The 20,834-nt window shown below is 31.5% G+C and overlaps 1 protein-coding gene across 1 annotated transcript in view; it reads right to left on the bottom strand.

Annotated features, from left to right (window-relative positions):
• Positions 1 to 17,498, bottom strand: part of LOC127735080 (amiloride-sensitive sodium channel subunit alpha-like) — a 36,093-nt gene extending 18,595 nt beyond the window's left edge. Inside the window, exon 1 of the mRNA XM_052245174.1 lies at positions 16,737 to 17,498. Within this exon, the coding sequence (XP_052101134.1) occupies positions 16,737 to 17,340 (604 nt within the window). The 5' untranslated portion in view covers positions 17,341 to 17,498. The remainder of the gene's footprint in view (positions 1 to 16,736) is intronic.
• Positions 17,499 to 20,834: the final 3,336 nt, after the last annotated feature.

The raw sequence follows: 20,834 nt of genomic DNA, 5'->3' as shown, positions 1-20,834 counted from the left end.
AATAGTGTACTCACTATGTAAGGAACAGAAAGAAAATGTTCTTAAAGTTTGGTGCCTATTGAGGGCATATACTTTACTTTTGAATTAACATCAACTTGATAACTAAAATTGAGAATGGAAACGGGGGATGTGTCAAAAAGACAATGGGTCTCCTACACAGCGAGTAATTCCCACACCCACAGGCGGGCTTCAACCGGCCCCTAAACCATGATATGTACTAGTTCAGCGAAAATGGACATCACACGAAACATATAAATGAACAAAATTTAAAAAAAAACATACAAGACTAACAAAAGCCAATAATTCCTGACTTGGGACAGGCGCAAAAATGCGGCGGGGTTAAATAGATGTGAGATCTCAACCCTCCCCCTATACCTCTAGCCAATGTATAATAAAAAAAAACACACACCAATATTCACAGTAAAACTCTGTCTAAAAGAAGTCCGAGTCCGATGTTAGAATAGGCAACAGAAGAAACTAAGCAAAATGACAATGATCAACATAAATTTACAAAGGACTCCTAACAGTTACTGACATGCCAGCTCCAGACCTCAATTAAACTGATTAAAAGATTATGAATTTATCATATTAAAATCAAGCACAATCCCTCCCATTGGGGGTTTAGTATCATACCATCATAAAGTATATGAGAAACATAACCCATATCATGCCAACAACTGGTTTTAGAATAAATGTGTTTATTTCCGATGTAAATTTGTTATGTATTTGATTACAATTGTCACCTTAACAGGCACAAACAGATTAAACACATTTCATTTAAATGTATATATTATAACTTCGATTAAATTGAGGACAACAATGATATATCTGTAATTTGCGGCCGCAAATATAATCCTTTCCTAAGAGTGATATGTACCTATGTAGCTGTGACCAACTCCGCGTGCAATAATTCAAAGATCCTAAACCAATCTGACAACTAGGCTATAGAAAATAACTTATAATAACATTAGACGGTAATGCCTTTTTCGTCGGCTCTATCTTTGGTTGTAATATGGACACGATAACTGTTGGCATGTGAATGGAAACATTCATTTTATATTTCCTTTTAGTGTCTCGTGTTGGTTTTGATACGAGGGACTTGTATTCATTTTACTTCAACTTTTTCTTCATTTTCAGGTTGAAAATTTCTCCCAAACATCATGAACATAAGCACGTAAATCATATGTAAATGTTCACTAAGAATTGAATGCATGACGAAAGGTTTCTATAAAAATACATTTTGTGCATATCATGAAGAATTGTGTGGTTTTATCAGTGTGCTACTCTATCATTTCATTTTGTTTGCAAATACATATCCAATCGTGTGCGGGTAGATAAATTTTCGAATGGTTAAACAAATTTTAAGTCTCTTTTTCAACTGAAAACATTTAAATCTCAATATCAAATATATGTCATTACAAAAGGTCATATCGGGTTTCAGAATATAGAATAATGGGCAAATAAAAGAAAGAATAGCGAAAGCTGGTTCATCAACTTACTGCTCAGACACTGGTGTCGTTTTAAGTTTTCTCATCTTGTATGATGTATCATTATCACTTGACTTCGGGTATTTTTCAAGTCTATATTTGTCTCTCATTTACCAAAGACAGGTACTTGACCTCTTTCCTATTCATGTTGTATACTTATTATACGAATAGTTAGTTACTTCGTTTACAGCTTTAATTTGGCAGTTTCACCATTTCTAATTATCTTTTTATCTATGATGTTTATTCGAGCTGTGTTATCTATGTAATGCTTTCAAGTAGGTTTTAATTATTGAAATTAAATATTCATTATATAATCGAATCAAGATAGCATCGTTAATGAAGGAAATATATTTTGTCGACTAAAACAACTACAAAATACGTCAAGATAATGATTTCATGGAGCATTAAAAAAAAACGAAATTATCGTATGATATCAGAACGTTATCAAGACTTAAACTGAATCATGAAAAACATATGAAAATAAGAAGATCAAGTAAACCTGGTTTTATCTTGTAATGTGAAGAAGCTTTTCAAAACAAACGAAATCATGAAAAAATGTGACAATACAAAAAATATAAATTGATTAGAGGCAAAAGATACTAAAGGGACATTCAAACGCATATGTCAAAAAAAAAAAACTGACAATGCAACTCTTCAATGCAAACTTCACATGAAAAAAACGCAATACGGGGGAAACCCTGTAAATATGTGAGATTTAAAATTCCTCTAATCGGAACTCCACTGATTATCAATAACACAAAGAAATACACAAAATCATGAACAAACATTCGAAAATAAAAATTATTAAAATATCCCCTATTGTGTATATACTTCTTAATTTGTTTGTCCTATGTTTCTAATAAAACTACGAACTTGAATGAGTGCAATAAAAGTTAACCGAGAAATTTTTTGCAATGGATTTCTTGTAGCAAGTTACCTTTTTTATATATAAAATATTGACATTATACAACCTGAACTATTCAGCAACGAAAAATATCGATCTTACATTTTCATTTTATTTTAATCTAGGTAACGACGCTTAAGTCCACACACTGCCTCCTTTTAAATTGAAAACAGGATTCATACTTTTTAAACACATTCGTTTTAGTCAGAGAATGAACATTAATTTGGCCCCGTTTAACCCTTATTCTTTGTTGACAAATATTTCCATAATACATTTCAAAATGACTTTGATGAAATATCTATTCTATAAATCTGTTTTGATGACTTCATTAGTAAGCACAGAAAAATGTCGATTTATAACAAAATTCTAAGTTATATTTTTAAAATTACTGGTAATCAGTATATTCATGCAGATGCACATTTCAGAACAACAGTCGACTGAAAAGGTTATAAGATATAGCTATTTTAACTATTTTTTAAATTCTGTTTTCCTCTAAGTGATTCAGTGGAATGAAAATGTTGTGATTTTTAAGACCAAAGTGGGCTTATTTTCTTTCCATTTTTATCATTTGTTTAACCATTATTAAATTCGTATTCTTAACAATTAAAAGCATTTATCAATTTGAAACATTGGATGTCCTAATATATAATGTTAATGTGAATGATATGAGCTGAGAAGTTTATACAAAACATTTATGATTTTTTCACATGAAATATTCCCAGAGAATCCAAAATGATAGTTTGTTTCATGACTTCAGAATTTACACACAAAATTGCAGTTTGTTTGACACATGCGATAACCTCAAAGGCAAAATAAAAATCAAAACCAATGACCACTCAATCTTCATATGAACATAGAAAATTTAGTAAAACACATTTCTGTGCAAACCAAAAAGCTCTAGGTAGATATCAAAATATTGTTTTTTATATAATTTATAATTAAAAGATGTGATTTAAACGGAATGCTTCATAAATACATAATATTTATGAGAATTTAAAAAATGAAATGACAACTGTTAAGATCTTATACCAGTAAACAACGCAAATGCAAGGATGATATTCAAAATAATTCAAATACTTTTAATTTATGACATGTCAATTTTACTTAAGGTAGATAGGGTGTCTTCCTCCATCTTGAATTTTGAAATACCAGAAAACAATCGGTCTAGATCTTTAAGAAAATGTGCAAATTTTGAGAGTAGTAGGTAATTCATGTGTAAGAATTTTTATTTCAATATAGAAAATGACATTTTTTATCATATTTATGGTTGTATTTTACAAAAAAACAGAATACTTTTGTTTGATTCAATTTTTTCAAACTTTGCCATATAAGGGGAGGCAACTCAAATGTAAGGGCAGATAATTCAGATAAAGTTACTTTTACAATAGATTGTGTTAGGAATTTACCAATTTTATTATGTAGCAAGAAAACGGGTCCCGTGACCCCATTTTTTCTTGTTCTTATCTGAAAGCAATATATTAGAGATATCTTCTCATATTTTATCTCAAAATTCTATGGTGTATTTTTTGTTTTATGGCAGAAAATTGGGTTTTCCATGCATAATCTATACAAAATCTGTCAATTTTGCACAACCTGTAGCGTGAAAATAAGCCCGTGACCCATTCTTTTTATTATTATTTTTAAAAAAGCATGATATAAACTACATTTTGGCAAATTATTAAAAAATTCTATGGATTATAATTTAGACACCCCATCTACCTTAATCTCTGTACTATGTCTTTAAGGTCTAATATATGTTACCTCAATGATTAAGTTAATACTTTTTTTTATCAACAATAGGAGTAGATTCACAAATTAACCATCAACAATTTCTGGTTATCTATATATTCATATAAATATGGTATAAATGGTTTAAATACGTAGACAAACACAAACTCAACAAGTTGATGTTGTCATTGTGACGCAATATAAGGAGATGTGGTATGATTTCCAATGAGCCAACTCTCCTCAAAAGATCAAAAAAAAAAATGTTTTATTATTATTCTTTATTTGCCAGTCCCAAGCCAGGAGCCAGCAATCCAGTGGTTGCCGTTGGTTGATGTCTACCATTACTGTTTTTCGTTTTCAATTAGGTTTCTTTATATATGGTTCTTTTGTTCTTGTATTTTAATGTTCCAAAATAATCATCTGAAAACTCATTTACTTAACCCTAGTCAACCGACGTTATAATGAGTTTTACGGCAGAGTACGAATGAAGGGATTATGTGGGTAAATATCAATCAGATAATCAAACGACATAAAAATACCAAAACACAACATGAGGTCAAGGTGTAATCAACCATATGTCAAACATTACTTTCGGTTTCTTTAAAACTATAGAACATTAAGAAGTTACTATAATTCCAGTGTTGTGTAAAATATACCGTTCATGCAAACCAAGTTATCATATGATATATGTGCTAGTTATATAAATAATGTATGACATTGAAATATTATGGGTACATAATTTTGTTCATTCTACTTCAGGATAAGTTTTTTTTTATATGGAATTCAATGTAAATATAAAAATATGGGAAGACGTGTTATGATTACCAATGAGACAACTCTCCACTAGAGATCAAATGACTTCGACGTTAACAACTATATGTCACCGTATGGCATTCAACAGTATGCAAACCCCATACCGCATAGTAAGCTATAAAAGGCCCAGGAATGACAAATGTGAAACGAGAAAACTAACTGCCTGATATAAGTTCAAAACAATAAACGAAAACTAATATGATATATAGCAAAAAACGATAACCTCAGTATAACAGGCTTCTGACTTGGGACAAATGTTCACAGGGTTTCAAATGTATTGGAATTTATGCATGCATAGTACAAATTTAATTGTTTTTAAGGATTGGCACGTATGAATTATTTCTATTGAATTAGTGTTCTTAGACTACACCTAAAAATACAAATACCTTAATCAATTGTTTTTACTCCAAGACAAAAATCCCATGGTTTTATGACTCAGTAGTTTATTAAAAAAAAACATCATAATTGCGTCATGATCAACCTATAGTATCAGTGAGGAAAATAGAATCTCAGTGCAGGTACACAGAGCCAAAAGTACCGCAGACGGGTTGAGAGAGAGGCCTGAAACCACGAAATAATTGTTATATTGGGAAATGTTTTGGTTTGTTATTCTAACTAAAGAAGGTAGACCACCAACCATATTCTACATTTAAATTATTATGACCAATAAATGTCCGTAGCTTACTTCGAGAAATGACATGGTCAATTGTATTCTTTAAGAAATAATGGTTCGGTAATGATGTTTCTTGCATTATTAAAGATGATAACGAAGATGATCGGTTAACAAAAACCTTAAAAGAGAGGCGAAGGATATTAAAGGGACATTAAAACTCATAAGTCGAAAATAAACTGACAACGCCATGGCTAAAAAAAAGACAAACAGACAAACAAAAGTACAAAAAGCACAACATAGAAAACCAAAGACTAAGCAACACGAACCCTACCAATAAATGGGGTGATCTCAGGTCCTCTGGAAGGGTGAGCAGATCCTGCTCCACATGTGGCACTCGTTCTTTTGCTCATGTAAGTACAAAAACCCGGTGTTAAGTCTAATTTGGTAGGTCACATTCGGGTAAAAGTAGATGGGATTTTAATTGGAATAAAGGCAACAGTAGTATACCGCTATTCGTTGTCATCTATGAAACGGTATTCCAAAACGGTCAACCAACTCGTGATGGCGTCCGTAAAATTTACGAAGGGACGATTTCAACTTCAACACTCGGAACTCTTGGCAAAACGACATTGAACTTTGACCATTACAAGCAGTTTGTTTCTTCAAGCACTACGAATTTTTCTGATGATTCTTCTATTTCTACAAACAATATAAACTTTTGATGCAAACTCGATCTCAAAGACAATTAATAAATGTTTGATGTTGTACTCTGCAGTTGTTTTATTCAATTGACTGACATGAAAACATATACCAGGAGTCTTGCCTTTCTCAATTGAACCCTTCTATCCTATTTGGATAATCGCAATTCAATGTATTAATGAACTACAATAAAAATTATTATGGTTCTCTCATGTTCCTACGTCTAAACGCTTTTGATATGTGTATTCGTGTATCACCTCTGCTTTGTAATTTCAAACTACTATCTCTCTAGGGGATCAAACAAAATCGATTGTAAATTCTACAACAAAATTAACAAAATATAAGCATTGCAGTTGAAACTCATCAAAAACTAAATATATATAGGGATACGGGATAAACATCACATAACTAAGTAAATACATTTTAATGACAGGGTCCTTTATATATTTTTTTTATATTGGTTGGTAGCTTTATCTTTTTCATGAATTTACATTTAATTGCTGATATAACCAAACAGAGAAGTAAGTCAACTAAAGTAAGTAATAAACTTATTTTAGACTTGAAAGGACTCCGTGACTGAATGATTCGAAATTTAAATTTTCCAATGAAAATTGCTGACTAAATCAGCAAATATTTACATTGAAAAAAAACTACTGCAAACGATAACTTCAATATTTATTCAACTGGTCATCAGGTAGAGACATTCAAAAGTCAATAAATTATTTGAAACCAGAAAATAAGGGAATTAATTATGAGTCTACCCGTATCACTGACGATATCAATAAAGTTTCGCATTGATACTTTATTTTATTCATTAAAATCATTATACTTGACAAACTTCCTTTTTTATATTATATTTAATTGTTCTTTATTTCCGATGCATTCAACAGCTCTAGTAGACGTTCCAATGATTGATTCATCTTCATTGTTTTTCTCAATGCGTATCTCATTCTTTTAATAAAATTTACAATTATATATTGTACTGTTGAAACAATTCTGGATTTTATATATCGATCTCTCTTCGTGTCAGATTAGCAACATTTGATTGAGGTACATGTTACATTTTACTTATGAAAATGGAAAAGATAACCTTTTCAGACGCATAAGTTCATGTCCGGTTTTTGGTTGGATTCATGCTGCTCAATCTTTAATTTACTGGTTAGTGGATGATGGATATGTGTTTAGCATTTTCTTCTTGTGTATTTTTTTTCTGTCAGGTTCCTGTCTTTCTAAAATCATGATTCCAATAGCTTCTTTGCATTTTTTCTAGAACTGCCATAACAATCATTTCAATTAGTTTAAAGTCATATGATCCTTTAAATATAACAAAAAAGATGAATAAGTTTTATATGCTTGTTAATTTTTACTATAAAAAAGATCAAAGATTATTAATGGTTTTATCCAAATCTTCAGAAATGTACTGCTCTGAACTTGAAGTCATTCTGTACCTCTAATTTACTGCCATCATTTCCGTATGCAAACACCTCTCGTTAGAAATTCAACAATCGAACAGCACAAGTGCAAAGGGAAATCGCGTGATGAAAGAAAGAGTAACTTACGTGAAAGGAAGATGATATTATTTTTTTTTTTTCAAAGAAAAAAATTAATACATCAAATCCTTTATCAACACTTATGACAAGATTTTGTCATAAAATGCCCGAAAAAGGAAACCACTGAAAATTAAATAAAAAAACCAAACAAACAAACAAACAAACAAACAAATAAGTCATGATCGGTAAACTTCGGCACAAAAACCCGAAGGTTAACTAGCAGGCTAAATGTTTGGCCAAAAATCACTGAAAAAATATTATTTGTCAATTATACGTTATGGATTCGCAATAAACGTTAAAAAAACGTGCACAGAGGTCTTAGTATGATATGTATGTGATTACAATATTACAAATGCGTTTCGGGTGAATTTATAACTTTTTCATCGAACTAGTTTAGTCGACTTAAATCAAATAATTTTTTTTTAAATCAAAATGCGACTGAGTGTGACCAAGCAAAACCTTTTCTTGGCGAAAAATATCAATAATAATTATCTTTTTTTTTTACCTTTTTCTCGTTTAAGACTTACAAACGACAAGAAAAAATATGTTCTGTATATTCATGGCTTTTGGCTTTTTGTATACATCTTTGACTCTCAATTTTTTAATTTGAGTTCCTGATGAAGGAAAATTCAGAAAAGCGTTTCGGACGCATCAATTTTATTAATTATCATTTTCATTTTAAATCGCTTCTCACAAGTAGTCATAGCAACAATTGTGGGACGAAACCTCCTTATCATGCAAGAGCTTATGTGTTTGTTCCCGGTTTCTGGTCGATTTTGTGTAGTGTTTTGTTGGATTTTATCTTTCTTGTTGGGGTTTTGATCTGTTTTTGTTTTACTTCTTTTGCCTTGTGTCAATTGTGTTATATCTCTTTTTTACTTGTGGCTGTTGGAAGATATTTTTAACAACTTAGTTTCAAAGTTCTTAATCATCCTTCAAAAGTGATTGGAGGATTAAGAGTAAACAAATGAAAGGAATAGCAAACGTTTTATGTTTTATTGAACGATTTGAACTACTGATAAAAATGATTTGATTATTTTGATAAAACCAACATCGATGCTTCATAATAACAACAAATCATAACAGAAGATGCGATTTTAAAAGAGTAGATAAGAATCTTGACTCCCCATTAACTATCCACACTAATATCTCATCAAATCATACTTAATGACGTAGCATGGTCAATATCACTTATTTTAATTTACTTCTAAATAATCATCTAATTCCTCCATGACTAAATTTGTTTACTAATTAAACATTTGAAAATCGTAATATGGATTTTCCATTCATAGCAAATATAGGAAGAGAGAATTTGTATTTATTGTAATCTACAGAAAATGTTCTATGTAAATATATAAACAGAAATAAACATTCGATATTTTTTTTCAATATCAGGAAACCTATGGCTTACTCTATTGTTTATTAAAAATATTTCCATTAAACGATTAAATAGTCATTAAGTACAAACACACTCCGAATTAGTTGGTACTATTATAGTTATAAATACCATACTTTTAACAGATAACTCAAAACCAGTGCGTGGTTCATCGTTTGTAAGTGAATATTTGATACTCCTAGGTATTATTTTCTGACTAGAAATCCGTATCCAGGTAGATCCTTTTTATAAAGACAAGATTTTTTGAGTTTTGAATACTTGATAAATTTCAATGTGTTGATTTTTTTTTAATTCTTTTACAAAATTATTTTAATTTTTTTTATTCTTGATAGATATATGACCCCGTTTACCCATTGACGATTTACATAAACTCATCATAGATACTAAGCTTAACATTTTGTACGCTAGACGCCAGTTTCGTCTGCAAAAGACTAATCAGTCACGCTCAAATCAAAAAAGTTAAAAAAACTAAATAAAGTAAGAATTGAAGAGCATTTAGGACCCAAAATTCCGAAAGGTTTTGCCAAATAGAGCTAACGCAATCTATTCCTCTTAAGGTAACAAATCTATAGTACTTCGAAAAACTCAAAGTTTTGTAACAATTAGTTAGAATATATATCATGTATAAAATTTTCAATAAATGTAAAAGCAATCGGTTCAAACGATATTTATACTAGATGAGTATTTTTGATAAAATACAAATTGGCCATAAATAGAAATATTTTTTTATTATGTTTGCTGGGAAAAGATTCTGCCGAGCTTGTGTTTTCACTTTAGATATGTAGGATGCACAAATACTCGGGTATTCAGTATTGTATAAAACTCTAGTGCCTATTATTTGTATTAAGATTTATATGAAGATCAATTAAAAAAACGTTCATTTCTTTATGTTGATTGTTTCAGATCTTTTTTATTCCAATTACTTTAAGTTTTAGCTTTCAGCATTACACATCAAGTCCAAAGAAATATAGGAGAATTCACAATCAAAGTACCTCGCCTCGTAAACAAGCCACTTCTCCAAGGTGTACACAAGAATTCCTCATTCTTAACTTTAAAACAGATTGAAAAAACTGTTTACCGTAGGTACAAATATCCTGCAGTATGAATGATCAAACATATTTTGATGAAAATACTCATTTTGAATATTAATAAAAAAAAAATCTATAAATCAAAGATAAACATAAGGTTTGATTTATTTGTTGCCATCGTATTTGGTGTGTTTGGTGGGCGTCATTTTCAACAGACAGACTAAAACCAGCTATGCTCTTCTTCTCGTAGACTGTTTTAGTCATTCGTAGATTTTAAACATTGGCGTATCGTTGTTATTGAAATACGATAACAACCTCCTTTGAACTCACGTTGCAATTGAATAATTCAACGTTTTATGACAATCTTGGTCTCGTTTATCCTTTTGAACGTCCGATTAATAATGCCACACAAACAATTAACTCTGCCTCAATATTTGAATTACAATTAATCATAGACCGGGAGAACGTGTTGAGAACTAAACTTTCGACAAAAGAGAGGCGAAGGATACCGAACGGATATTAAAACTCACAAGTCGAAAACAAACTGTCATGGCAAAAAAACCCCGAAAAAAGACGAAAAGACAAACAACAGTACACAAAACACAAAAAACATAAGACTGAGCAACACAAATCCAACCACAAACTGGGGGACCTCTCCATTGTTACTTAGTGCTGATTTTCCCTTTTTATGAACAAAACATACACTCAGTACCTGCGTTCTCGATGAAGGCTTATCCATAAAAGCGTCTCGGACGCATCAATTTTATAAAGTTCTCATTTTCTGTAACATTTCTGCTTATAAAACGTTGAATTATTTGTAACACTAAGAATTTTCTACCCAAGACATAAATTATTTTAGTTTTCTCAATTGAATTGTTTCATATTTTTCATATCGGGGCCTTTTAAAGCCGACTAAACAGTATGGGTTTTCTCATTGTTGAAGGCCGTACGGTTGCCTATAATTGCTTACATCCACTTTATTTGAACTTTGGTGGATAGTTGTCTCATTGGAAATCATACCTCATCTCCTTTTTTTATATTAGTCGTATTTTGCATACATTTGAGGAATTTTCGGTTTTTAATGCTCCTCAACTTCGTGTTGGATTTAGTCCTCAAATTTTTTTTATTAAAGCGCCACTGTTTGAGTACTTTGGAGACGAAACTCACCTTTGGAGTACCTAGTTATAAGCTTAGTATATGTTGATGAGTGTTATCTATTCATTTAAGTACGCTGTCATGTCTTAGTAGACCGTTATAGCGAATACCGATTTCACTAATGATCATGGATATGTACACAGTATACGTTAGTTGTGCCACTATCCTACTATGCTTTCTTCATTAAAGACATATCTACAAATACGACATGTCACCATGTTCCTGCTTCCCATTAGAAGAAGAAGAAAAAAGTGGAACGAAATCGGCTTACCCTTCCAGAGTACCTAAGTAAGCCGTAGTGTCTGATGAGGTCGTTTTATTCAACCCTAAATTACCAGTTTACTGTTATGTGGGGAAAAAGTCTTAAAAAAAACCTCAAGGCAAATTCAAAAGGGGGAGGGGAGTCTTTTAAACCTGATACAACCAAACGGTGGACCACATCAAATAACGGACCTTATGGAAAACAACTGTCATATTCCTGACAATGTTGATTTATTCATTATTTTTATTCATTTTGGTAATGTAGTTTCTGTCCTTCGTCTTTTTAGTGACTTTTCACTGACCCATTGGTATGTTCTATATATAGATATAGGAAGATGTGGTATGAGTGCATGTTAAGTTATCTGCTATTCACCACAGATTATATGCATTGGGAGATTCTGTCTAAATTTTTTCAAGAAAATAAATAAATGTCAACACTGATATTAATCCGTCCGCAGTTTTGATTCTAGCCACAAATTTTGTTAAACTTCTAGCTGCTGAAATTTATAATCTTGACATTTAATAAATTTGCCATTTCCGTCGATAACGCGGTGCGTTGTATATGTCTAGGTTAGTCTATGGAAAGGTATATACTATGAAATTTAATTTCATAGTATATACCTTTTCATAGACTATCCAATTTAGCACATATTTACAACTCGAGTAATCTTTTAATTGGTCTATTGATAGTTTATTTAGGCTGACTACTTGTATCACAGATGTTTGTAAAACAGAGCTCATTAACGAATTTTATGTTTTGTAGTATCATTGTAAGATATGTGATTTCAAAAGGCCCTAGAGACCCCAGAATGAAAAGACGGTAGCTGCTGGTGTAAATATGTTTATTGATATAAAGCGGTATTTTACTATACATTTACTTCTTTACATGGTAAGATGACAAAATGAATTGACCAAAAGCAGACAATAATAAAATTGCAGCGGAAGCTTTACATGTTTTGAAAACACTTTTCAATTTCACAGTAAAACTAAAGCTATAATAAATTGAAATAATTTGAAAGATATAGATAGTTTGTCCCCCTAGATAGTCTAGCGGATAGCATTAAAAAGCAACTACCAATAGATCAGATATTATAGGTTTTGTGTTTTTTGGTTTTTTTTCAAAGTAAAAACTAAAAGATTTATCTATATAGGTGGCACATTCTCTTCAGACATTATCATGGTTTTTCAATTCAAGACATTTATGAAATATTTGCCACTGGACATTAAGCAACCAATAATCAATCAATTCATGACGAAATAGATCAATTTTCCCAAGAAAGTTAATAAAATCACCAAGTTGCCTTAATTTCCCTTCACAATAAATCATAGTACACACTTTTTTTTTGTGTACAAAGTAATTGCATGGACGATAAATTATTACAATTTTAAGATAGCGCTGTACTCTAATCAAGGTATAAAGAACCATATTTGTTACTCTTTATTTAAATGAAAAAAAAAAACTTGCAATTGTCAAAAACATTTTTTAGATCCAAAGATTTTAATAGCAGGATATTTAAAAATCAATGTGAAAACTAATTACAAACTATTTAATTTAATGTGGAACACAGTATTTTATTTCAAAATAGCCAGTGGCATTTTTTGTTTTCATATCTTGATTACGATACAATGAAATCTTACCCTTGTGGTCATTCATGCGTAGTTACTTAGTACACGGAAAAGTATGTACTATGAAAATTAGAAGGCAAATTCAAGCAATATGATTGGACGAGAAGTTGTAAGTATGTGCTAATGTCGCTTTCAACATCTAATAAAGGCAACAGTAGTATAAAATTGAGAATGGAAATGGGGAATGTGTCAAAGAGACAACAACCCGACCATAGAACAGACAACAGCAGAAGGTCACCAACAGGTCTTCAATGCAGCGAGAAATTCCCGCACCCGGAGGCGTCCTTCAGCTGGCCCCTAAACAAATATATATAATAGTTCAGTGATAATGAACGCCATACTAAACTCCAAATTGTACACAAGAAACTAAAATTAAAAATAATACAAGACTTACAAAGGCTAGAGGCTCCTGACTTGGGACAGGCGCAAAAATGCGGCGGGGTTAAACCGTATACCGCTTTTCGAAATTCATAAATCGATTGAGAAAAAAAACCAAATCAGGGTTACAAACTAAAACTGAGGGAAACACATCAAATATAAGAGGAGAACAACGACACAACAGAAACTCAACACTAAAATGCAACACACACAGAAACGAACTATAATATAACAATTGCCATTTTCCTGACTTGGCACAGGACATTTTAAGAAAAAATGGTGGGTTGAACCTGGTTTTGTGGCTAGCCAAACCTCCCGCTTTTATGGCAATATAACATTTAAATGACAAGATTACATGACAGGACTACAATACAAATAAATGGGAGAACATACAGGACAGAGACACACACAAATAATAGCTATCAAAAGGTACCAGGCTTATAATTTAATACGCCAAACGCGTGTTTCGTCTACATAAGACCCATCAGTGACGCTCACTAAAATTAACAAAGAAATGCAACTCGTTAAACTTCAATTTAATTGAAACGCCAAATGTAATATAAAAGAGATTCGAAAATGACGTAAAAGGACAGAACAGTGCAACAGGGGCATTAGCTGTCAAATTCATGCTCACCGATTTCATTCAAGTCTCATATTTGATTTATGAAATGTTAAAACGTATATCAAAATTACAGAAAATCTAAAATGAGCAATTAACTATGCATGAACTCGATAATATGTAGAGGCACTTTGTGTGTATTTTAGTTTGGTTTTTTTGTTGTTGTTTTTTTTTGCTTCAAATTAAGGTTAACGAGAACATCATGGTAAATTTAGCGGCAATAGTATTTTTTATAAAGAAAGACCGATGTCTTAATATCATAAATCCATATAGAAGATACACATCAAAGTGAAATCAAAAACCGAGGGAATGCATAAACCACCATGTGATTCAAAAATGACACAATCGGTACATTTCCCGATCAGAATACTTATTTAGAGGTCGAACCCGCGAAAACATGTCGCTCTTGAATTAGGACACTGACACATCATACCGATCAACCAATTTATGAAGATGATCGGTAATTAAGGCGACAGTAGTTAATCGATGTTCAAATCTCGTAAAATTGTTAAGAAAGAGCAAGGTAACAAACAGAAACAGAGGGAATTTGTCCTTCAACATCACTAAAAAAGATGTAGAAATATACGTATGTAGGAATATACAATTAGTGTTCATATGAATATCGACTGTTTGTTGGGATATTAATCCACCAAACTAAACAAACAGGTTTTCGATAAAAAAAAAAAGTCCTGCATTTATCTCACAAAACATGTTTAACCCCGCCGCATTTTTTGCGCCTGTCCCAAGTCAGGAACCTCTGGCCTTTGTTAGTCTTGTATGTTTTTTAATTTTGTTTCATTGATATGTTTCGGAGTTTAGTGTGACGTCCATTTTCGCAAAACTAGTATACATTTTTGTTTAGGGGCCAGCTGAAGCCCACCTCTGGATGCGGGATTTTCTTGCTGTGTTGAAGATCCATTGGTGGCCTTTGGCTGTTGTCTGCCCTTTGATCGGGTTGTTGTCTATTTGACACATTCTCAACTTTATTCTTACACAACATTCTGTCTATCTGTTGTTTAAATCAAAGTTTTTCTTGACACTGTAAGAATGATCATGACCATAAAGAGGCGGAAGATAACAATAAGTCAAAGAGAGGAACTGACTGCGTCATATCAAATTAACAAAGACAATGAAAAAACAAACAAATTCACAAAACATTATCTAGAAATAAAGACGGAACAACAAGAACCCTACCAAAAACTCGAGGATGATTTCAGGCACTATGGGAAAGTAAGTAGATCTTACGCCACTAGCGACATCTGTCATTTACTCATGGTAGGTACAAATTCGGTAATAAGTTTCATGGAAACAAATAAGGAATTTTTAACTACGATTTCCATCTTTATAGAAAAAGTTCTGTTTTATGAGATGATGTAGTCGATCTGAAAACTTGAGAAACTCTTCTTGTCGTAGATTGGTATTGTGAAAATTTATTTTGAAACTTAATGGAATGACAAAACAGTGTGTCAAAAATAAGGATAAGATACAACAAAATGAAAACGAATAAAGTACAAAAGTCAATGAAACAAAAATTTAACTTTATTTGACATATAGAAAAAAAAATGTGGTTTCAAAGATATACACTCGTCAACACGGTATAAAAAACTCATATTCAAAAATCATTTCATATAAAGAGTGAAATCAAGAGAAAACACAAAATATATTTTACCGACTTCTTAATGCAAAAAAAGATATGAAGAAACAGCAAAAAGAGCTGATGAGTTATCTGATATCGGACAAGCACATAAATAACAATTTAGTTCCTCAATCTTGTCCTTATTAAAAGGAATATTGAAGGAACTGATTGTTTAAACACATAATAAAAAACAAAACAATAAGTTGTATTACGAAATTTAGACCTATATACAGTTTTAAAAAATGTAGTTAATAATAATAAAACAGTTCTACATAAGGTGTATTTAGGATGTCCGCAGTTACTGAAAGCAAGCTCATTCTGATGACACTATATACATGCATTTTGACACTGCATGTAATACGCAAAAATGTAACGAAAAGTTTACCGTAAAATATAAACAGCATCTATTACGATTTTTTTTAATAATCTTGGATAACCTCCCGTAACATCCGAGTTACTTTGTTAATGTCGACCCTTATTCAACTTCAGCTATATATTTCTTGCTACAGACCAAAAAATATATATTCTTTCGAAATCAAATCGTTTTCTATCATTTCCGGGACATTGATGGAATATCGAAGATTTTCAATTTGTTAAGAAAAAAAGTGTCTTCCAACCAGATACAAATGGGGAAAATGTAATTCTTTCATATTATATTTGACATTTTGATTAAAAAAGATTGACTTCTTTTAAATAAAATATATTTCTACGTACAATAAGAAAATTATATTTGACATTATGTTTAAAAAAGATTGACTTCTTTTGAATAAAATATATATTTCCAAGTACATAAAGAAAATCAAACTACCTTTTTGCTACATACAATAAGAAAATCGAACTAACCTTCTTCGCTTGATCCCCCATCGCTATCATACTTTTCTTTCGTTTGGTTTTGCATCATATTTACAGCTTTATCATACAAGGGCGAATTCTGCCATACTTCAAACAGTCCTTTGTATGGCTTTGCGTCAAAAGGAGAACTTTTGAATTTACTTTGTCTGATTGGGTTTCTGTTACAAACTGTAACACTTGGAAACTCCATCTTCTGAATAGATTTTAGTTCTATTTTAACCTCGTAAGGATAACTTAAGTACTTTTCAAACAACCAATAACACTGGATACATAGCCAGGATAACATTGCTAACACTAATATCAGCCAGATTATTTGTTTGAAAATATTACCAGCTTTGCAAATTTTTGTCAAAGCGGTAAAACTCGTTTCTGATATAAATATGTCAAATCTTTCCTTCACTGTTAAACTTCTGTCCTTTTCAATTTGCTCTTCCAGCATTGCTCTGAATTTATTTTTCGATTTTGAAGCAAAAGCTATTGCTGGTATTGGATTTACTTTATCCACAACCGGTGAGGGCGGCTTATTGCTACTGTTTGTTCTTATTCTCATTTTGCTGACGTTTATTTTCTTTACCTTCGATTTCTTAGAAGACATCAATATTAAAGGTAGAATTGTACCACCTTTTCAGTGAAAAACATTCAAGTATTTGTTAGTGTTTAGTCCATCTACAGAAAACTGGTGATGATCCGGTTGTTAGATGTCATCAGGTTTAATGAAGATATTTCAAAAGAACTCAAAGTTTTAATACCGAAATGCATTACATCGTTTGTTTACTTATGTATAAATCAATTGATCATTAGAAAAGTCATTAAGCAAATGTAAAATCCTTCGATTTTAAAATATCGTCATGTGGTCATGTGATATTTAATTGTCATCAATGTCTACAATTAGATCCTTTTAACGGATTGAAGTCATGACTTACCTGTTTGATATATTTCAAAAACGGACATTACTTATCTTTTCTGGTGTAGAAACTTGAAGCAGAATTACTAAGTACATACCCTTTTCTTCATATAAAACTTAGAACAGATAGTAAAATATGCGAAATTATTTTAAAATGTTCAAAACAGTTCAAAATATTTTAAAACATTTTCTACTTGTATTTAGTGCTTCTTGTATTTATATTTCAATGAAAAAGTAATATATGTATTGTGTGTAACACAAGACTGGTTAAAAATGTATAAGATGTTTAGAAGCCAATACCAAATATGCATAGTATGCAAATATCCATAAGTAAGAGGGGATGATCGCTAACAATCATGTTTACCCCTTCCAACCACTATGTTCATGGTCTTAATTGCAAATTAGCAGCAATACAGAGACACTAACTTATTCAACTCTTATTGTTATCGTCAAAGACTGTAACGTAACTTAGTAACGTATTGTTGCGTCATATCAGTATATCGCTTATTGTATGCATAACGTATCTAGTCAATATAGTAAACAGAGTTTGAATATACACAAAACGAAGTACTAACCAAGGAACCTGCAAAACTAGCTGTAAGTGGTTGTTAGTAGATATAAGAAGATGTGGTATGAGTGCCAATGAGACAACTCTCCATCCAAGTCAAAATTTATAAAAGTTATAGGTCACAGTACGGTCTTCAACACGGAGCCTTGGCTCACACCGAACAGTAAGCTATAAAGGGCCCCCAAAATTACTAGTGTAAAACCATTCAAACGGGAGAACCAACGGTCTAATCTATATAAAAAACGAGAAACGAGAAACACTTATGAACCACATCAACAAACGACAACTACTGAACATCAGATTCCTGACTTAGGACAGGTGCAAACAAATGCAGCGGGTTTAAACGTTTTAATGGTACCAAACCTTCACCCTTTTTCTGAAACAATAGTGTAACATCACAACATAGAAAGACACACTATAAAATATCAACTGAAATAGCTTAACTCAATCAAAGGACATATTAACACCATTGAACATACACTGAACAAATAAATTTGACCTATGATACAATGTAAATACAAAATAAATAAACTAAGGGAAGAATAATAAAAGTAACATGTTATATCGGTATGAAATGTTAAACATTTAAAGAAAAACAATCTGCTCGAACAAAAATATCAGCCGTTTGCAATAACTTTAAACACAGGTAAATGAAAATAATTTTGTTGTTAGGTATACGTATACAGTTCCAATAGAGAAAGGAAATATTTTTACAAAATAAATAATTTTGATGTTCATAGTACGAGGTGAAAATTTATAGTAATACCAAACACTTATAAAAGCTGGTATATAGACCAGATATAACCCTGAATAACATTAAATAACAAAAAAGCAATACAATTAGTATCAACAGGTCAAATAAACATGAAAGTACGATTTGAGAGTACTCGCAGTTACTGACAGCTAGTTAAAAGCCAAAGCAATTAATAATAAAAAATCATGCATCAGAGACTAAAATCAACTAAAACACATCCCAGGGATTTAGTATTTCAACGTCATGGACAGTCAAAGAAGACATGACTAGTGCAATGCCAAAAATAAATGTATCGACAGACAGTAGGATAGTTAGGAGTTTAACCTCTTTATAGATCAAAACGAACGTGGGTGTGTCTTTATACATCCCGTTTGAAAAGAATACAAATTTAGTTATGTTTTAATTTGCTGATGACAAAATCGATATTAGTGCCAATGTAAACTATATTCAAAGATCTAATTACAACATTGGTAAGATAACCTTTACTAATAAGTTTGTTTAAAGGTTCGATGAGTTTACACGGATCACATAGTGATTTCCGCGCTTTAAGTACAATATTACCGTAAAATTTAGGATGTGAAATACCGTTTTTAATCAGTTTTCTACAAGTACAGGCAAATTTACTAATCAAATCTTTGTATCTATGAAAGAACTTAGGAAAAGTTTTATGTAATTTATGGTAACGAAATCCCTGATTTAATAATTTACCAGTGATGCATTGATTACGTTCGTTAAAATCTATGACATCACTTCACACACGGGCATAACGAACGAGTTGGGATATATAAACACCGTATGATGGAGCCAAAGGAACATCGCCGTCTAAAAAAGGAAAATTAACAATAGGGAATGAAAAATCGTCTCTTTTGTCGTAAATTTTCGTATGGAGTTTTCCTTTAGAGATTGAAATGTCCAAATCCAGAAAAGGACAACTACTGCTGATTATGTTAGATTTAGTTAAAGTAAGTTCTATTGGGTAAATTTCGGTAGTATATTTAGAGAACTCTGGATTATTGAACGAAAAATATCATCTAGATAACGGAAGGTGTTGTTGAATGTATCAACCAAATGTAACAATGACGTGTCTTTACTGAGTTTGGTCATAAACTGAGATTCATAGCAATACAGGAATAAATCTGCTATTAAAGGGGCGCAGTTAGTGCCCATAGGAATACCTACTACTTGTCGATACACTTTATCGCCGAAACGTACATATATGTTTTCCAGGAGAAAATTTAAAGCTTCAATCATATCTTCACATTTCCAGTAAGTGTATTTAGCATACTTTCCTTTTTCGTTACAGAAAAAAGCTTTAAACGAGTTACAGCAAATAAATTTGTAATGAGATTTTTCAAAAGACCATTTAATTAAATATGAAAACTTTTTCTTGATAAGATTATGTGGAAGTGTAGTATAGAGAATAGAAAAATCATAACTGTCAACAGAATTAAAAGGACCATCAAAAGCATGTATTTTATCTTAAACCTCTAAAGAATTTTGAACACTCCAAAGATAATTAATACCATTATTTTCATAAGCTTTATTACAAAAGTTAATAACAAGTTCTTTAATAGTAGTAAGGGAGGTAGTTAGAAGCACTGATAGATTGGTAGTAGAACACTTACTAGATGCGGAGATGAAACGGAATTTAAATGTTTTTTTGTGCAATTTGGGTAACCAGTACATAGTAGGGACTTTCAAATGTTCGGAAGAGGCTTTAAGCTGGGTAGTGGCAGTGATATGCTTGTTTACAATTTGACTCTCTGTGGAGCGTACGGACCTGAATGTAGATGAATTTGTAATTTCGTTTTGGAGAACTTCCGTGTAGTAGATGCGTCACACCACCACTACATTATTTGCTGT

This window comes from Mytilus californianus, unplaced genomic scaffold (genome assembly GCF_021869535.1).
Source record: "Mytilus californianus isolate M0D057914Y unplaced genomic scaffold, xbMytCali1.0.p SCAF_3, whole genome shotgun sequence".
NCBI lineage: Eukaryota > Metazoa > Mollusca > Bivalvia > Mytilida > Mytilidae > Mytilus > Mytilus californianus.
This window is presented reverse-complemented; position numbering and strand designations above follow the sequence as displayed.